Source organism: Oryctolagus cuniculus, chromosome 3, assembly GCF_051225735.1.
Source record: "Oryctolagus cuniculus isolate XC-2025 breed Fujian yellow rabbit chromosome 3, ASM5122573v1, whole genome shotgun sequence".
In the NCBI taxonomy this organism is placed as follows: Eukaryota; Metazoa; Chordata; class Mammalia; order Lagomorpha; family Leporidae; genus Oryctolagus; species Oryctolagus cuniculus.
Genome location: NC_142869.1, coordinates 98,442,347 through 98,460,000, shown reverse-complemented (window position 1 = coordinate 98,460,000; position 17,654 = coordinate 98,442,347). Strand labels below are relative to the sequence as shown.

At 40.0% G+C, this 17,654-nt stretch overlaps 1 protein-coding gene across 35 annotated transcripts in view; it reads right to left on the bottom strand.

Annotated features, from left to right (window-relative positions):
* The window catches only part of QTMAN (queuosine-tRNA mannosyltransferase), a 430,462-nt gene that overhangs the window by 12,808 nt on the left and 400,000 nt on the right, over nt 1-17,654 (bottom strand). For 4 of the 35 annotated variants that reach the window (XM_089329219.1, XM_089329234.1, XM_089329235.1 and 1 more), the window contains one exon: nt 15,232-15,842. The exons of 29 other annotated variants lie outside the window; for them this stretch is intronic. In XM_089329219.1, coding sequence (XP_089185345.1) covers nt 15,769-15,842 — 74 coding nt within the window. In that variant the 3' untranslated portion in view covers nt 15,232-15,768. Of the gene's footprint in view, nt 1-13,199; nt 13,876-15,231; nt 15,843-17,654 lie in introns of those variants that run through there. 2 more of the 35 variants (XM_089329218.1, XM_089329233.1) reach the window with 1 other exon arrangement.

Below are 17,654 nucleotides of genomic sequence, written 5' to 3'. Positions count from 1 at the left end.
TTCTCAAACCACATCTGTCTGTGCAATGCTTTATAAATAATTTTACAGTGGATAGAGACTGAGTGTAATAAAGCTAAGGGAGATAATTTTTTCTCCCTTTAAACAGTTTTCTCATTTAAAGTCAACATTTAGGGTTAAAATACCTTTACCGGTTTAATCAATCTATAAGCTATTATTGAACAACAGTTATGTCCTTAGCATGTAACTAGACTCTAAACGTTCTAGTTTTCCAGACACAATGCTCCTTTTAAGATATGATAAAGCAAACAGTGAAGCATTATTTTCTGTTATATTTTTCAATTAATGAAGTTCACGAAATGAACATCGAGAAACTGACTTGTCAGTTGTTACTTTAGTTCTCAACACCATCAGTCTGACATTTTTCATAAGCACTGAACAGAGCTAAAATGTACTGTGAAAAAAAAAAAACACTTGCAAAATCACAGAAAACTTTGTGGGAAGGAGAAAAATGAAACCAAATCAGAACTGATGATTTTTGTATAGCATTAAGAATTTTCACTGAATAAAACTACAGTTTGACTTGGCATTCTTATAGATACAAGTGGTGATCCTATCTTATCCAGGAGGGCTGTCATGTCATAGAATCCGAGAAAATGTACAATAAAAACAACGTGGGTCACATACTATACATTCAATCAATAGGAACTTTATATGTCAAATACATTTATCTCAGGAGTTTTGTCATGGTGGTGATAATTTACTTGTTATACAACCAAACTTCATCTTCTTACTTTAAAAACAGATAAAACTGAACTGCATTTGCTTTCTCAGATCAGTTTGCTTATGTAAAACTATAAACAAAACATTTTAGAACATGACTTGTTGCCAAAATTAAAATCCACATCAACATAATATATAAAATGGATTAGTTTAATACATTCACATATCAGAAAGACTTCTACAACGATTTTGGCAAAAACCCCAGTCATTTTCAATATATATATAACAGTATACCTACTATGCCAATGTGCTACATTATGGTATTTTTTTTTAACATGCGTGACTTAGGGTTGTAAAATTAATTTAGACCTATGTGAAAACAAATACAATACAATGGAAAAGAAAGAAAACGTCAGAGTACACCACATGTACTAAAGATATGTATTAGGTTAGGCAAGCTTTGTTTCGCTGCTAACTATACCTTTACTCACAGGTATACTAAGCTACAATGTAAATACATATCTTGGTGTGGATAATTGTCAAAAGTTTGGAAAACCACATGTATTGGGATCTTTGGGTCATATGAGTTGGACAAGATATAATGCCATTCTCAAGAACCTTCTGTGATTGAAAATGGTCAAGTACACTGCTAAGCTTAAATAAAATCCCTTGCATAGTTAAAGAAGGTAGCATACACACACACACACACACACACACACGTATATATTGAAAGGCAGAGTAACAGAGTGAGAGGCAAAGACAGAGACAGAGAGATCTTCCATCTGCTGGTTTACTTCCCAAATGGCTGCACTGGCTGGGGATGGGCCAGGACAAAGCCAGGAGCTAGGAGGTTCATCCTGGTCTCCCACATGGGTGTAGGGGTCCAAGCACTTGGGCCATCTTCTGCTGATTTCCCAGGTGCATTAGCAGGGAGTTGGATCAGAAGTAGAGCAGCGGGGACTCAAACTAGCACCCATAAGGGATACTTGCACTATAGAGCTTTAATCTGCTGCACCAACCCTGGAAGCATATATTTGAGAGATCATAGAATATTGTTGAGATGAGTCTTGGCAGATGGATTGAGCTTGGACAAGTAAAGGAGAAGGGAGGTCCTTTGGGTGCTGACCTGTGAACATAGAGTAATCTAGGTTACAGCCTGAGAACACATGTATAAGGACTGAAGTCAGGCTGTAAAGATATAGTAGTTCCCCATTATTGCAGTTTCATCTATGGTTTTAGTTACCCATGGCTAACTGAGGTCCTAAAATATTAAATGGGAAGTTCCAGAAATAAGTTGTAAATTGCATGCTGTTGCACAATGGAATCTCTTGCTATCCTGTTCCATCCTGCCTGGCCAGTGAACCATCCCTTGATCTAGTGGTACCCATGGCCCACCTGTTAGTCACTTAGTGGCTGTCTTGGTTACCTCACTGTCACACCGCAGTGCTTGTGCTCAAATAGCCCTTACTTCACTTAAATAATGGTCCCAAAGCACTTGACTAGTGATGCTGGCAATTTGAGTATGCTAAAAATAAGCCATAAAATGCTTCCTTTAAAAGAAAGGTCAGAGTTCTCAATGTATGAAAGAAAAAAAAATGCATGCAGAGGTAGCTGAGATCTACAGTAAGAATGGGGTCTTCTATCCATTCTTTTCTTCTCTGTGAAGAAAAAAAATTCCATTCATTCTAGTTTTGCCATCATATCTCAAACTGAAAATTTACAGCCACAGTGCATGACAAATGCTTAGTTAAGATGGGAAAGGCATTAAATTTATGTATGTGTGTATTCCTAGAAAAAAAATCCCAGTATATACAGGGTTGGTACTATCTGTGGTTGTAGGCATCAACTGGGGATCTTGGAACATTTGCCCTGTGGATAAATTGGGAGGGACTTGAAAGCAGACTGGGCAGGCCACACCAAGGATGATACGCCTAGCTGAAGGCTGGGGAGGCAGCTGAAACCACACTGGGCAAGTCAGAACAGGTGGTACTTAACTTTGGTCAGGACAAGGGAGGAGTCCTCCATCTCTGAGATACATAGGTGATATACATAGGCTTCAACTTTAGGAAGTATGAATTAGTGAAGGCTTACAGGATGCAACAGCGGACTACTTTAGTTAAACCCAAAGGTAATGGTACCTAAGTTAGGTGAATTCAGTGAAAAAGGAGACAGATCCCTGAGGGTAGCTGGAGAAGAAATGATCAAAAACTTACACTAGGCTGGATGGAATAACTGTGACTGGCTTAGAGCAAGTGTTTGCAACTGCCTGAGGGTGGGGGTTAGGACTGGGAGTGCAGCTTGGTACCCGAATGGTGAGGTTTAAAATTCATTTTGAAAAAGTGAATTACAATTTTTTCATAATAAAGATTTCAGGAAGCATCACTGTGTGAAATCCCCCTTGGAGTGGGAATATACATCTCATTTTAAAAATTGAGAAACCCTAACCTCCAAAGTCCCTTTCAGCTCTAATTTCTTTTGGATGACTTAATTTTACCAGTAAAGTAAGCCCGAAAGGGACACGGTGATGTGGCCAATCAGTGGCAATGCTGGAGGTAGATCTTGAGACATAAATTCCAGGATGGTGTTCATTCCATTGTAGCAAATATCTCTGATGGTTCCAATTTTAAAAGGAAATAATTTAGAGGAGAGACAGAGCTGGAAAAGCTCACTGGTCAGATCCAGATATTCACTCCCTGTTGCACTGTTTTCTATCAGAGTCCTGTTCTGATAGGCATTGCTGGAAACTTCAGGAACGCTAAAACAGGCAGGCTTGCCACAACAGTCCCTTATTGGGGCAAATATTTTGACCACACCACACTCCAAATCATGACCATATACAACTACAGGAATTCAGAAGAAAAATACCAAAGCAATGTATAGCAGCTACATTCCAAGATCTCCTATCAATCTTAATTCATACATGTAATTTACAGGTTTTTCAAATTAGGACGTTTCCAATTTCCTTTTCATCTCTTAATATCTTGATTTTCCCCATTAATTCATTAATTAATTTCCTGTGTTTTCCACAAATGCACATTTCACATATAGTTTGAGGATAGTTCATGAAAATGAAAGATCATTTTCCCTCAGCAATGTTTTCATAGTTATGACTTTCAAGAACAATTTCTTGAGAGATGCTTTGGGAGTTGTGTTCCGGAACATATTATCTTCATGTGCTTCCCCCTGGTAGGATGGATAAATGATCCTGCCTTGAGAGATGCCCTGAATCTTCTGGTTTCCATAGAAAAGATAAATATTCCACTCACAGAAGCAGCAGGAGAAGACTTTAAGCCAGAGGATGGCACGCCTGGGAGTGACCAAAGGAAAAAGGCTGATTCTCACAGGACACACTAAGGAATTAGAGTTGTTACCAGTTACTTGTGCCTGGTGAATCTCCTGAGCATTTGGGAGGGAAGGAGAGTGTCAGAGTCAATAAACCCTCCTGGAGGAAGGAAGGAGAGCTTCTCAGGTACGAGTGGGAAACTGACTCGTCAAGGACTGAATGAGAGCTGGGCCAGGGTGGCTTGGCCCTGCAGCCAGGATGCTGCGGACTCCTCCGTGGTGTCTGACTCTGTTTCCGAAGTTCTATTCTTCACCTGTAAAGTGACCTCTGGCAGTTACACCACTGCCCTGTCAATGGCAGCCAAGCAACAAGTGACCACTATGCAGCTGATACATGCTTTGCAACCAAAAAAATGAACATAGGTGCGATGAAACTACAAAAAAGGGAAGGGAAAAGGAAGATAAAAGAGGGAACATTGGTGTTGGGATTTTACCAGGTGGCAAATGTGCCCACTTAAAAAACAAGTAACACAGGACTTGAAGGTCCATAGGTAGGTGTCCAGATGTACTTAAGAAATGGCAAACAGAACAGGAAATCATAAGAAATTAGGCTGGGGTCAAATTTTGAAGAACCTCACTGCACACATAGGAAATTCAAGTTCATCCTTCAGACAATCCATGAGACAGATACTTATTATTGTTATGCTATAGGGAGCCTCTTCTTGGATGCTCTGGTTTAGAAAGAACGCTGATAACAAGTGGATGACATGAATATCAGAGTGTCCAGAGGCTGGGAGAGAAATCTGAAGCCTTTATTTGGAGACAAAATCCCAGCATTTAAGAGCAAGAACTGGAGAAGAGGTAAGAGAAATAGGGCAAAGTATGGGGTGAATGATGAATAGGATCTTAGTAACCTGTTGAGTATGGAGTAGCAGAGAAGGGATTGAGGCAAGGAAAATTTTTTTATTATCAGTTTTTTTCTTTCTTGGAATTATTTTTATGTGATACATTCTTTGGTGTGAAATTACTGAGTCAGATGAAGGATACAGAAACTCATATGGCTCAGGAAAAATAATTTACATTGCCATCATCATATACACAGATGGTGCCTCACTAGTTGGGTAGTCTTAGTTATGATAATGCCTCTACTTTTATTGCTTTGGCCAATGCAACTGCTCTCTCATAAATTCTTGGCATTTATTTAATTAATGTTAGGGTTAAAGATGTTTTCCCTAAAGTTTGACTTAGTATTTATTTTTTCTGATGTCATCTCCTCTATTGTTTGTAGCTGTGTGACCTCAGGCAAGTGATTTAATTTGAAGTTTCGTGTCCACATCTGTCTATAGGGGAGAGTATTTATGCATATTAAAGAGATTGTTGTGATATAAAATGAGATAACAGAACTAAAGCCTGGATTTTCAATAGTTTACGGTACTTATAATGTGTTGACGCTATTTCAAAACTTCATTTATAATAGCTATTCAGAATATACTCATATATACCTCATTTATGTTCAGTTTTATTCACATAAGGAATGATGCATATGTTGTCTGTCTATATTATTGTATTTATGTGAGTGCTTAGGATATACATGTAAAGAATATATATATAAAAAACTTGTCTTTTATAAGAAGCTATTAATTTTACTCAATTTCTTGTTTTCACTAAGAAAAAATTATTACGTTTTAGGATGGGGATAAGTATATTGTTAAACGTTGTCATCCAAGGTTTACTGGGTATTACATGTATAGACAAGTTGGGTTTATTTCTGAATTCCCCCCTTCTGCCCATTTGTGCACTTCCACGTTTGTGAATCTGGAATGCTAACATTTCATACACGTTCTTAATCTAGCAAGACATATTTTCCTGCACGATTCCTTTGTAAGTGATTCCTGTGACCTTCGAACATTTACTTGTTTACTTTGTTTGAATTTTTGAACCACTTTGTGAAGATATATAAAGTGATATTAGGGTACATTAATAGAAATCTTGTCCAGGAGCTGGGAACTCAGCCCATGTGTCCATGACATAGCAGGGACTCAAGCACATGAGCCATTGCCAGCTGGCTCCCAAGGTGTGCACTGGTAGGTAGCTGTAACTGGGACTGGAGCCAGGATTCTAACCCAGGCATCAGGACATGGGCAGCAGCTCTCCCAGGCAGCATCTTACCAACTATGCCCAGTGTCTGCTGCTGCTCCTTGGCTTCAACTTTCAGATTCTTGGGAAACTGAGCCCTCCATTCATGCTCTTGAGAAAGAATCTACAGCCCCAAGAATCATGTGGAAGTGGCTGTCTACTGAGAATCTACATCAGATTCCTGATGCTAAAATCGAGGTAATGTAAGTCATGATAATATTTGTTTGATGATCTAAGTAACTAGATTGCTCTAAAAGTTGCTCATAGGCATTAAGAGATAATATATTCAAATTGATTTAAAATGTTACAATATGAAAAAGGGCATGTTATAACAAAATATAATCGTATAAACATTTTTGCTATACCCATCAGACAGTAAGATTTCAGAGGGGAGAAACTTGTCTTTGTCAAAATCATTTATTTAGTACCAGAACATAATAGGAACTCAGTAAATAGTTCTATGTTAGAGAACAAAGGGTGATAAAATTTTAGAACTACAAGAAAAATGAACAGGTTTATGGAATGGTGTGGTCTGGAGAGAATAAATTTATTCAGATCTTCCTGGTGCACTTACTTCATCTCACATACAACCTTTTGATAATTCAATATTGATCAATACATTGATAACTTTCCTTCTACTGGACTATCCTTGCAGCAAAGTTTTAAAGTTTTCTAATAATGTGACATAAATTATTTGTATTCTTAGAACTTTCCCAGTATTTTCCCCTTAGTGTAGCTGCTCTGTTGAAAATGAGATAGCAGCTGAGAGCAGAGTGAGAGGGTAGGGAAATGTTATATAATTATCAAACATTTCCCTCCAGAGCTAAGAACAGGAATTTGCCAAGATCACAGTAATAACCATGGTCATGCCAGATACTAACCAGAAGCCTTCCACATACTGTTAGCAACCTCAAAGGTGAACCAGAAGGGCTCCTGTCTGCCAAAATCATGGTTCAGGTTTTTACTTTCCCTGCAACTTTTTAGTTCTCCTAATGTCTTAAGTGGAAACTCCTTCTCTTAGCACATATGCAGTATGGAGAGGCGAGACCGCACGCAAGGCTCTGCCTGCTCACAGAAAAGAATATTTTGTTTAGAATGAGCATTTGTGGGAAATCATTAAGTATACAAACACATTCCATTGGTTTGATATCTTAGGCATTTACTGCTTCTTCTTTTTAATCATCTCAAGGGCAAACAATGTGACCTTGTCATGAGAACTGGCCCAAACTCAAATATTTGCATTGAGGAACTTTGAGGCTTTTGGGTTCATTTGTAACACAGGGACTGATGCAGATGTTTGATGTAGCGGAATGCCCTTTAATTTTCTGAATAAAAATGAACTTTTAAGGTACAGTGCCATTAATGTCTTCCTTCGATCCAAAATGCATTAAAAACTCTGAGGGGGACGTCTCTGAGTCTTAGACTCTCTCTGCACAGCAGTTTCGAAAGCACTCTCCCCCAAATTATCTAATTGTGCTGAAATGCTCATTAGAACTCACTGAAGTGGATAGGGCAGGTGGTTTTATTATTATTTCCCTTTCCCATCTCCTTCTTTTTTTATTGCACAGATGGATTAACTGAGGTTAACTTAGCTACGGGACTCAGCCCCAAATCCACTTTGCTGATTTTAATTCCTGTAAACCAGATTTCTCAGTCATGGCGCTACTGATACCGCAGCTTGGATAATGCTGTCTTAGGCACTGTAAGGTGTTTAGCAGCATCCCTGCTCTCTATCTACTAAATGCCAGGAGCACCACCCTCTTATTCAACAATTCAGACAGTCAAAAATTTCTCTGGATATTATCAAATGCCTCACAGGTAAGGGGAACTCCCCCAGTTGACAGCTACTCTAGGCATCTCAAAAGGCCACGTCACCTTTAAGTGATAATTAATGACACTTCTACAGAAACCACCTCTGCTTCTGACTGACTGTGCCTTGTGGGACACAGCTGCTACATGTGTCTTCAGACACCAGCTGGCTCAGTTCCATCAAAAGGACTGCAGGCAATGTTTAGTATCCAAGAGGTCCTTACTCAGCTGGGTTAGCCTTACCCAAATTAGGGCAGCAACCTCAGGGTTAGTGTTCTCTCTCAAGAGCCCCAGGCCATGATGTATAGATTAAAGAACTGTGGTGGTCAATAAGTGGTTCACCAAATATTTCTGTTCCTTTACATTCTGGGTACAAAGGAAGATGGCACTTCCTGGACCTCCTCATGACTGGGCAGTGCCTCGGGACAAGTTCTGGGCAACCAGCTGAGTGGAACTTGGCACAGCTTAAAAACAAGTCACTGAACTGCTAATATCAGGCGCTCCTGAGCTTTCTCCTGCTTCTGGCATGGTAAGTGGTACTGAGGAGATGCTGGGTGCTTAGGTTTCTCTCTCAGGATGGGTCCTTGAGTGACCATAATAAATTGAACACTTCTGGGCCGGCGCCGTGGCTCACTTGGTTAATCCTCCGCCTGCAGTGCCGGCATCCCATATGGGTGCCGGGTTCTAGTCCTGGTTGCTCCTCTTCCTGTCCAGCTCTCTGCTGTGGCCCGGGAAGGCAGTGGAGGACGGCCCAAGTGCTTGGGCTCTGCACCCGCGTGGGAGACCAGGAGGAGGCACCTGGTTCCTGGCCATCTGATGGGTGTACCAGCGGAAGGAAGACGTTTCTCTCTGTCTCTCTCTCACTATCTAACTCTGCCTGTCAAATATATACTATATTTATGGATAAAATGAGTAAATATCATAAAAATTTTGTTTACCAAGTTCATTTTTAAGTTCAATGTGATTCACATTAAAACCCCAGTCTCGGATAAAGAAATTATGGGACATGTACTCTATAGAATACTATACAGCAGTCAAAAACAATGAAACCTGGTCATTTACAACAAGATGGAGGAATCTGGAAAACATTATGCTGAGCGAATTAAGCCAGTCCCAAAGGGACAAATATCATATGTTCTCCCTGATCCATGACAACAAACTGAGCACCAAAGGGGAAACCTGTTCAAGTAAAATGGACACTATGAGAAACAGTGACTTGATCAGCTCTTGTCCTGACTGTTGATGTACAATGTAACACTTTATCCATTTTAGTATTTTTTTTGTTCTAGTATTATTGGTTGAACTCTGTAAGTAACACACAATTATTCTTAGGTGTTTAAATTTTAACTGAAAAGTGATCCCTGTTAGGAATTTGGAAAACATTATGCTAAGTGAAATAAGCCAGTCCCAAAGGGACAAATATCATATGTTCTCCCTGATCAGTGACAACTAACTGAGCATCAAAAAGGAAACCTGTTAAAGTGAAATGAATACTATGAGAAACAGTGACTTGATCAGCCCTTGCCCTGACTGTTGATGAACAACTTAATACGTTATCCCTCTTAGTATTCTTTTTGTTTGTTCTACTTAATACTTTTGGTTGAATACTGTAATCAATACACAGTTATTCTTAAGTGTTGAAACTTAACTGAAAAGTGATCCCTATTAAATATAAGAGTGGGAATAAGAGAAGGAAGAGATGTGCAATTTGGGACATGCTCAAGTTGACTTGCCCCAAACGGTAGAGTTAGAAACATACCAGGGGATTCCAATTCAATCCCATCAAGGTGGCATGTACCAATGCCATCTCACTAGTCCCAGTGATCAATTTCTGTTCACAATTGATCATAATGATAGGACTAAGAGCCAAAGGGATCACATAAACAACACTAGTGTCTGCAAATACTAACTGATAGAATCAAAAAGGGAGAGAACGATCCAACATAGGAAGTGAGATACACAGCAGACTCATAGAATGGCAGATGTCCTAAATAGCACTCTGGCCTCAGAATCAGCCCTTAAGGCATTCGGATCCGGCTGAAAAGCCCATGAGAGTATTTCAGGCATGGAAAGCCAAGACACGCTGGCAAAACAAAACAAAACAAAACAACAAAAACAAAAAACAAAACCTAAATGAAAGATCTCTGTGAGTGAGATCCCAGTGGAAAGAATGGGTCATCAAAGAAAGAGGTACCTTTCTCTGAAGGGAGGAGAGAACTTCCACTTTGACAACAACCTTGTCTAAATACAATCAGAGTCGGTGAACTCAAAAGGCTTCCATAGCCTAGGCAACTCATGACAAGAGCCTAGGGTGATTACTGATGCCATAAACAAGAGTGTCAATTTGTTAAGTCAACAACAGGAGTCACTGTGCCCTTACTCCTCATGTAGGATCTCTGTCCTTAATGTGCTGTACATTGTGATTTAATGCTATAACTAGTACTCAAACAGTATTTTTCACTTTGTGTTTCTATGTGGGTGCAAACTGTTGAAATCTTTACTTAATATATGCTAAACTATCTTCTGTATATAAAGATAATTGAAAATGAATCTTGATGTGAATGGAAGAGTTTCTTTACAGCAAAGGAAACAGTCAGGAAAGTGAAGAGGCAACCAACAGAATGGGAGACGTTATTCGCAAACCACACAACAGATAAAGGATTAACAACTAGAATCTATAAAATGATCAAAAAACACCACAAAATCCAAACAAACAACCCAATAAAAAATGGGCCCAGGACCTTAACAGACATTTTTTCAAAAGAGGAAATCCAAATGGCCAACAGACACATGAAAAAATGCTCAGGATCCCTAGCCATCAGGGAAATGCAGATCAAAACCACAATGAGGTTTCACCTCACTCCGGTTAGATTGGCTTACATACAGAAATCAACCAACAACAGATGTTGGCGAGGATGTGGGGAAAAAGGGACACTAATCCACTGTTGGTGGGAATGCAAATTGGTAAAGCCACTATGGAAGACAGTTTGGAGAGTCCTCAGAAACCTGAATATAGCACTACCACAGGACCCAGCCATCCCACTCCTTGGAATTTATCCGAATGGAATTAAAGGGGAAAAAAAAAAGAGCCATTTGCACCTCAATATTTGTTGCAGCTCAATTCACAATAGCTAAGACATGGAATCAACCTAAATGTCCATCAACGGATGACTGGTTAAAGAAACTATGGGATATGTACTCTATGGAACACTATACAGCAGTAAAAAAAACAATGAAATCCGGGCATTTACAACAAAATGGAGGAAGCTGGAAAACATCATGCTGAGTGAAATAAGTCAGTCAAAAGGGACAAATATCATATGTTCTCCCTGATTGATGGCAACTAAACGAGCATCTAAAATGATACCCATTGAAGTGAAATGGACACTATGAGAGACAATGACATGATCAGCCCTTGTCTAGACTGTTGAGGAACAACTTACTATTTTATTCCTTTTAGTATTTTTGTTGTTGTTGTTGCTCTGTTTGTTTTACATAAGACCACTGGTTGAACTCTGTAATCAATGCACAAGCCTTTAAAATTAACAGAAAAGTGATCTCTGTTAAACATAGGAGTGAGAATAAGAGAGGGAGGAGATATATAGGTTGGCACATGCTCACTCGGACTTACCTCTAATGGTGGAACTAGAAATGTGCCAGAGGATTTCAACTCAATCTTACCAAGGAGGCAGGTACCAATGCCAGCGCACTTGGTAAAGTGATAAGTATAAATACATAACCGATCAAAAAGATAGGGTATGTGTCGATGAGATTTCACAAATAAGACCAGTGTAAGCAACTAATGAAGGATAGAATTAAAAGGGAGAGAATGATCCTGCGGGGGAAACAGGACACACAGCAGACTCATAGAATGGCAGCACTCCTGCCTCAGAATCAACCCTTGGGACATTCAGATCTGGCTAAAAGGTCCATGAGAGTCTCACAGGCATGGAAATCCACGACATGGTGGCAAAAACAATCTAAATGAAAGATCCTGGTGAACAAGACCCCAGCAGAAGGAACAGGCTATCAAGGAGAGAGGCACCTTTCTCTGAAGGGAGGAAGGAACCTCCAGTGTGATACGGCCTTGACTAAACAAGTTCAGAGTCGGTGAACTCAAGGGGCTTCCATAGCCTAGACAGCTCATAGCAAGAGTCTCGGGTGATTGCTGACGTCATAAATAAGAGTGCCAATTGTTAAATCAACAACAGGAGTCACTGGGTACATGCTCCCCACGTAGGATCTCTGTCCTTCATGTGTTCTACTATGAAACTTAAAAACAACACTACTAGTTGAACAATACCCTATACCTTGTGCGGTTGTGTGAGTGCAGCCTGTTGAAATCCTTGCTTAGTATATACTAAATTGATCTTCAGTATATGAAGGTAATTGAAAATGAAACTCGATGAAGGGCGGGATGGGAGAGGGAGTGGGAGGGGAGGGCCATGGGAGGGAGGGAGGTTGGGGGGGGAAGCCACAACAATACAAAAGTTGCACTTCGTAAATTCACATTTATTAAATAAAAAAATAACTATATAACAAACAAAAAAAAGAAAAAGAAAAAAAAAGAACTTAATACTTTACCCTTTTAGTATTTTTTATGTTCTACTTAAAACTATTGGTTGAACTCTGTAATTAATACACAATTACTCTTAGGTGTTCAATTAATGCTGTAACTAGTACTCAAATAGTATTTTACACTTTGTGTTTCTGTGTGGGTGCAAACTGTTGAAATCTTTACTTAATATATGCTAAATTGATCTTCTGTATATAAAGATAATTTAAAATTAAAAAAAAGAAAATGAATCTTGATGTGAATGGAAGGGGAGAGGGAGCGGGAAAGGGGAGGGTTGCGGGTGGGAGGGAAGTTATGGGGGGGAAGCCATTGTAATCCATAAGCTGTACTTTGGAAATTTATATTCATTAAATAAAAGTTTAAAAAAAGGGGAACACTTTGCCCTCTGCAAAAAAACAAAAAACAAACAAACAAACAAACAAAAAACACACAGTGTGCACAAGCTATGTGTCTTATGTGTTGTAAGGCACAGCGACTGGAAGGTTGTTACCTTGGCATACTCTAGCTAATTCTGACTTATGTAAAAGTTGAATGATAAGAAAAAGATAGTAAACAATTTACATTAAATTAAATCAAAGTCACTAAGACTAAAACAGAAAACAATATAAAATCATCTAAAACTTGCTTAAATCTTAGGGCTCTGTCCAGAAAATGTTAGCATTTTCACTCACTAACTCTTTAATATTTATAAATTGTTGCAGTGTAGGTTTCTTCATATCTTTTTTTTAAATAGTTTTTTTTTTTTTTTAACAGGCAGAGTTAGACAGTGAGAGAGAGAGACAGAGAGAAAGGTCTTCCTTCCATTGGTTCACCCCCCAAATGGCTGCTACGGCCAGCGCACTGCGCCAATCCGAAGCCAGGAACCAGGTTCTTCCTCCTGGTCTCCCATGAGGGTGCAGGGCCCAAGCACTTGGGCCATCCTCTACTGCCTTCCCGGGCCACAGCAGAGAGTTGGACTGGAAGAGGAGCAACCAGGACAGAACCGGCGCCCCCAACCGGGACTAGAATCTGGAGTGCTGGCGCCCCAGGCGGAGGATTAGCCTAGTGAGCCGCGGCGCTGGCCGATTTCTTCATATCTAATAGGGTAGGCAAATTTACTATTTTATTACATTCAACTCTTCCATTTGTTGATTCAGACAGTACTTACTGACCACAAAATATGTGCCAAGAATTATTTGGGACATATTTTCATGCCATATTGGTACTGACAACCTTCTCATGCTGAAGACAGAAGAAGTAGGGAACCCACTTTAACATCACAGGTGAAGGGCAGTTACTTAGAAAATGAGGTTGAGATTTTCTTCCTTTAACTTTTCTTCAAAGAAAGTGGAAACTTTTTTTTGCATGAGTTGCCACAATTTTCCCACCATTACCATCCACGGCATTTTTATCTGTAAAAAAAGGGAAGGTTTTGTGTGTTTGTATGCATAGCACAGTTTAGGCACCGGCTTTGGAGGTGGACTGACAACTTTGAATTGTGGCTTCCTAACTGACTGGCTATGTGGTTCCAGGCAAGTGACTTAACTTCTCTGTGCCTTAATTTTTTCAGCTGTAAAATGGTAATTCGAACAGTACCCAATTCTCCATGCTTTTGAGCAGTCTAAAAATAAGGCAATGTGGAAAGGGCTCAGAACAGTATCTGGCACAGGCTAAGTGCTCAAGAAATGTCAGTTTTAATGTTTTAAAGAAATGGTCCGGTAAGTGATTGAATAAAACACTGGCATGGGATGACAAGTTCCAAATGTCAAAGAACATGTGTACTTTATTCACCATTTCATCCTAGATGTCTAGCACAGGGCTTGGCACAAAGAAGATGTTTAAAAAATGTTATCTGCAGCAGGCATTTAATACAGCAGTGAAGTTGCTATTTGAGACACCCACGTCCTCCACTGGGGTGCCTCGTTGGAGCTCTGTCTCCACTTCCCATCCAGCTTCCTGGCAATGTACCTGAGAGGTGGCAGGCAATGGCTCAAGTGTTTGTGTCCCTGCCACTCACACAGAAGACTTAGACTGAGTTTCACTTCTTGGCTTCAGTCTGGCTCAGCCTTTTCTGTTGTGGGCATCTGAGGGAGTGAACCAGCACATGGAAGATCTCTCTGTCTCAATGCCCTTTAAATAAAATGAATGTAAAAAATTAAAATAAAAAAAATTTGCTGAACAAACTGGTAGTGATTAGGGAGGAGCAGAGGGGCACCCAGTGTGTACTGCCAACCTGGCCACTATCTTCCTCCTGTGTTACCTGCTGCACCCAGCTGTGAGATTTTGGGGAGGTCATGAACCTTCCAGAATCTCTGCTCTTTTGCAATGAAGAGCTACAAACTAAGACAAAAATCTTAATTCTAATACACTTTTCAGGAAAAGTAGTGGGGAAAACCTTACATTTTCTACTTGAAAATAACAATATGGAGAGTGTAGAAGGTTGCTGCATTATAGGTTGAGAATTAAATATAAATAAGTTTTCTCTGATAATGTGGTGGTTAATGTAGAATACAAAAATATACAGGAATGAAACAGACATCTTGTGATACGATCGTTGTTTTTTGTCCTTGTTTACACTCGTGTGGAACTGTGGTCTTCCTACTTTTTACTTGTTGAATGTTATAGTTAGTGGTGAACTGGACCTGTGATTACAGAGTGGATTGAAATTATGTCTTTGCAAAAATTACAGAAAAAAGAAAGGAAGGAAGGAGGGGGATGGGAGGGTAGTATGGTTTTCTTTGAATAGTACCTGTGAAATACATGCAATCTGTTTTTAAAAAGAATTTTAATGCTGATCGCATCATCACAAAGGGCAGTACTTGTTGGTACAAGTACTACATGAAACAAACAGGACAGGACCAGGTAAGAACTAAACTCTTGATAAAAAGTAGTTATTTATAACATATAATAATTATGACTGCAGGTATGTTTCAGAAAACCACTTTCCTACAAACGTTAGTAGTATTGAGAGTAATTCTTCTGGTTTGTATTATAGAGTACAGAAATGGACTTTATACTCCAGGTCATAAATATGTTCATATTAGTGTCAAGAAGACAGAATAAGTAAAGAAATACACATCTTCTAGGTAACCCTTTTTTGTAGACAAAGAGTTAAGAAGTTAATATTTGTAGATGGATTTAAGCATTTATAAATTTTCAAAATGCCTGGAAAACAGGCACAACTACCCATTAAACTAGAGGCGGAATAGAAATGGCTGAAGTTTCATAGAATGGCTTGCTAGGGACCCTTTGGAGTAAAGATTAGCAAATGGCCATCTAAGGACACAGCCTGAAAGCTGCTAGGTTCATTCATCCCTTCTACATTTGGCTTCCTCCCATGTGCAAGTTGAAGTGCTGTGGCCATGGAGTTGATTCACATCTGAAAGGAGAGAAATGGACCAGTGACTAAGAGAAGAGCCGTAGCTGATACTGGGAGTAAGAGCAGCTTATACATAGACAGTGTGATATCCCCTCCTGTGGGCTTCTGGTACACTCCATGAATACTTCCCAGAATCCTAGTTACCAGGTAGTTATTTATGTTGCTGCAACTAAGAGCTCCTGCAGGGAGACGGAGTCCTGCCCCTTGTAGCACCCACCTTCCACAGAGCTTAAGTATGTGTTGAAGTGAAGCCAAAGGGATCAAGAAGATTGGCCCAGGAATGACTTAGCACGAGGTACTTGGACCCCTACTGCTCCACACCCATTTTCAACCCTCCACATTACTCTAAATAGTTCAGCATCAGTGTGTGGAAGGGAGAGCTGTGATCCCACAAACATGGCTCTTGGAGTAAAAACCTAGCCTGTACAGTGGTGGCCTACAATTATCCCATGGTAAACCTGGCTAAGAAGCCTTCTGTTAGGGGTTTCCTCCACCCTCTTCTCTCAGTCCATCCACAAATGCCTCACAGCCGGCACAAACAAAACTGAGCTTAACAGCTTTGCAAATAAGCTGAATTTTTCTCTCGTTCTTTCTCTACAGCCGTCCACCTACTAAACTATTTCATGTGTTTTCCTGGACGATTTCTCTCTAATACAGCCTTTTTAGTGTTCTCTGTGCCTCCGCCTCCCACTAGGATCACCCCAGTAGTCTTTCTGCAATTATGCTTACATGTGGAGATACCTTCCTAAAGGAAGGTACGAGTTGCCTCATATTTTTTTTCCTGCCAAGATCCAGGCTCCTAATATCTTAACTTTAGCTAATCTGCTTTGATTATGAAGATCCTCCATATTTTGGCTCTACCCAACCTGTGTAAGGTAGATGTTAACTGAATTAGCAAGGGCAGAATCTCCTGTTCTACTTGGATGAATGACCTCACAGCATTTGTCATCGAAACTGTTTTTTCATTTAAACACCATTTCAAAATGTTTGGTTCTATGTGCTTTGCCCATGTCATTTCCCATTTTGGAATAACTTTATCCTTCTTGAGCTACTTGAATAGCTTTCACTATTCAAGTGCTAGCTTTTCAATTAGTGCTTTAAGTCCCATGTGTCAGTGTTAACATATAATTATATTATCTTAGGATTCATTGTTTCCTGTGCTTATAAATGATACTTTCTCAGCAAAACTATACATTTCTTGAGGACAGGGAATTCATATTATTTTTCTACTAATTTATTCAATAAATAAATATCTATCAGTTCTAGCATTGTGTCAGGCACTGCACTGGGTTTTGGACTATAGAGATAAACATGTCAGACACAGCCCCTGATCCTCATAGCACCTATATTCTAGTTTGTGTGTGTGTGTGTGTGTGTGTAAGAGAGAGAGAGACGGGGGAAAGAGAGGGAGGGAGAGAAGGGGGGAAGAGAGAGAAAGATAAAGATAATTTACTTTTATAATAAATAATTTGAAACAAGCTAACGTTATGAAGAAAAAGTACAGGGCACTGAGAGACCATGGGGAAGCTTCATATTAAAAGAAAATGCTCAGCTGGTGCTGCGGCTCACTAGACTAATCCTCTGCATGCGGTGCCGGCACACCGGGTTCTAGTCCCGGTTGGGGCGCTGGTTCTGTCCCGGTTGCCCCTCTTCCAGTCCAGCTGTCTGCTGTGGCCAGGGAGGGCAGTGGAGGATGGCCCAAGTGCTTGGGCCCTGCACCTGCATGGGAGACCAGGAGGAAGTGCCAGGCTCTTGGCTTCAAATCGGCACACCATGCCAGCAGTAGTGGCCATTTAGGGGGTGAACCAACGG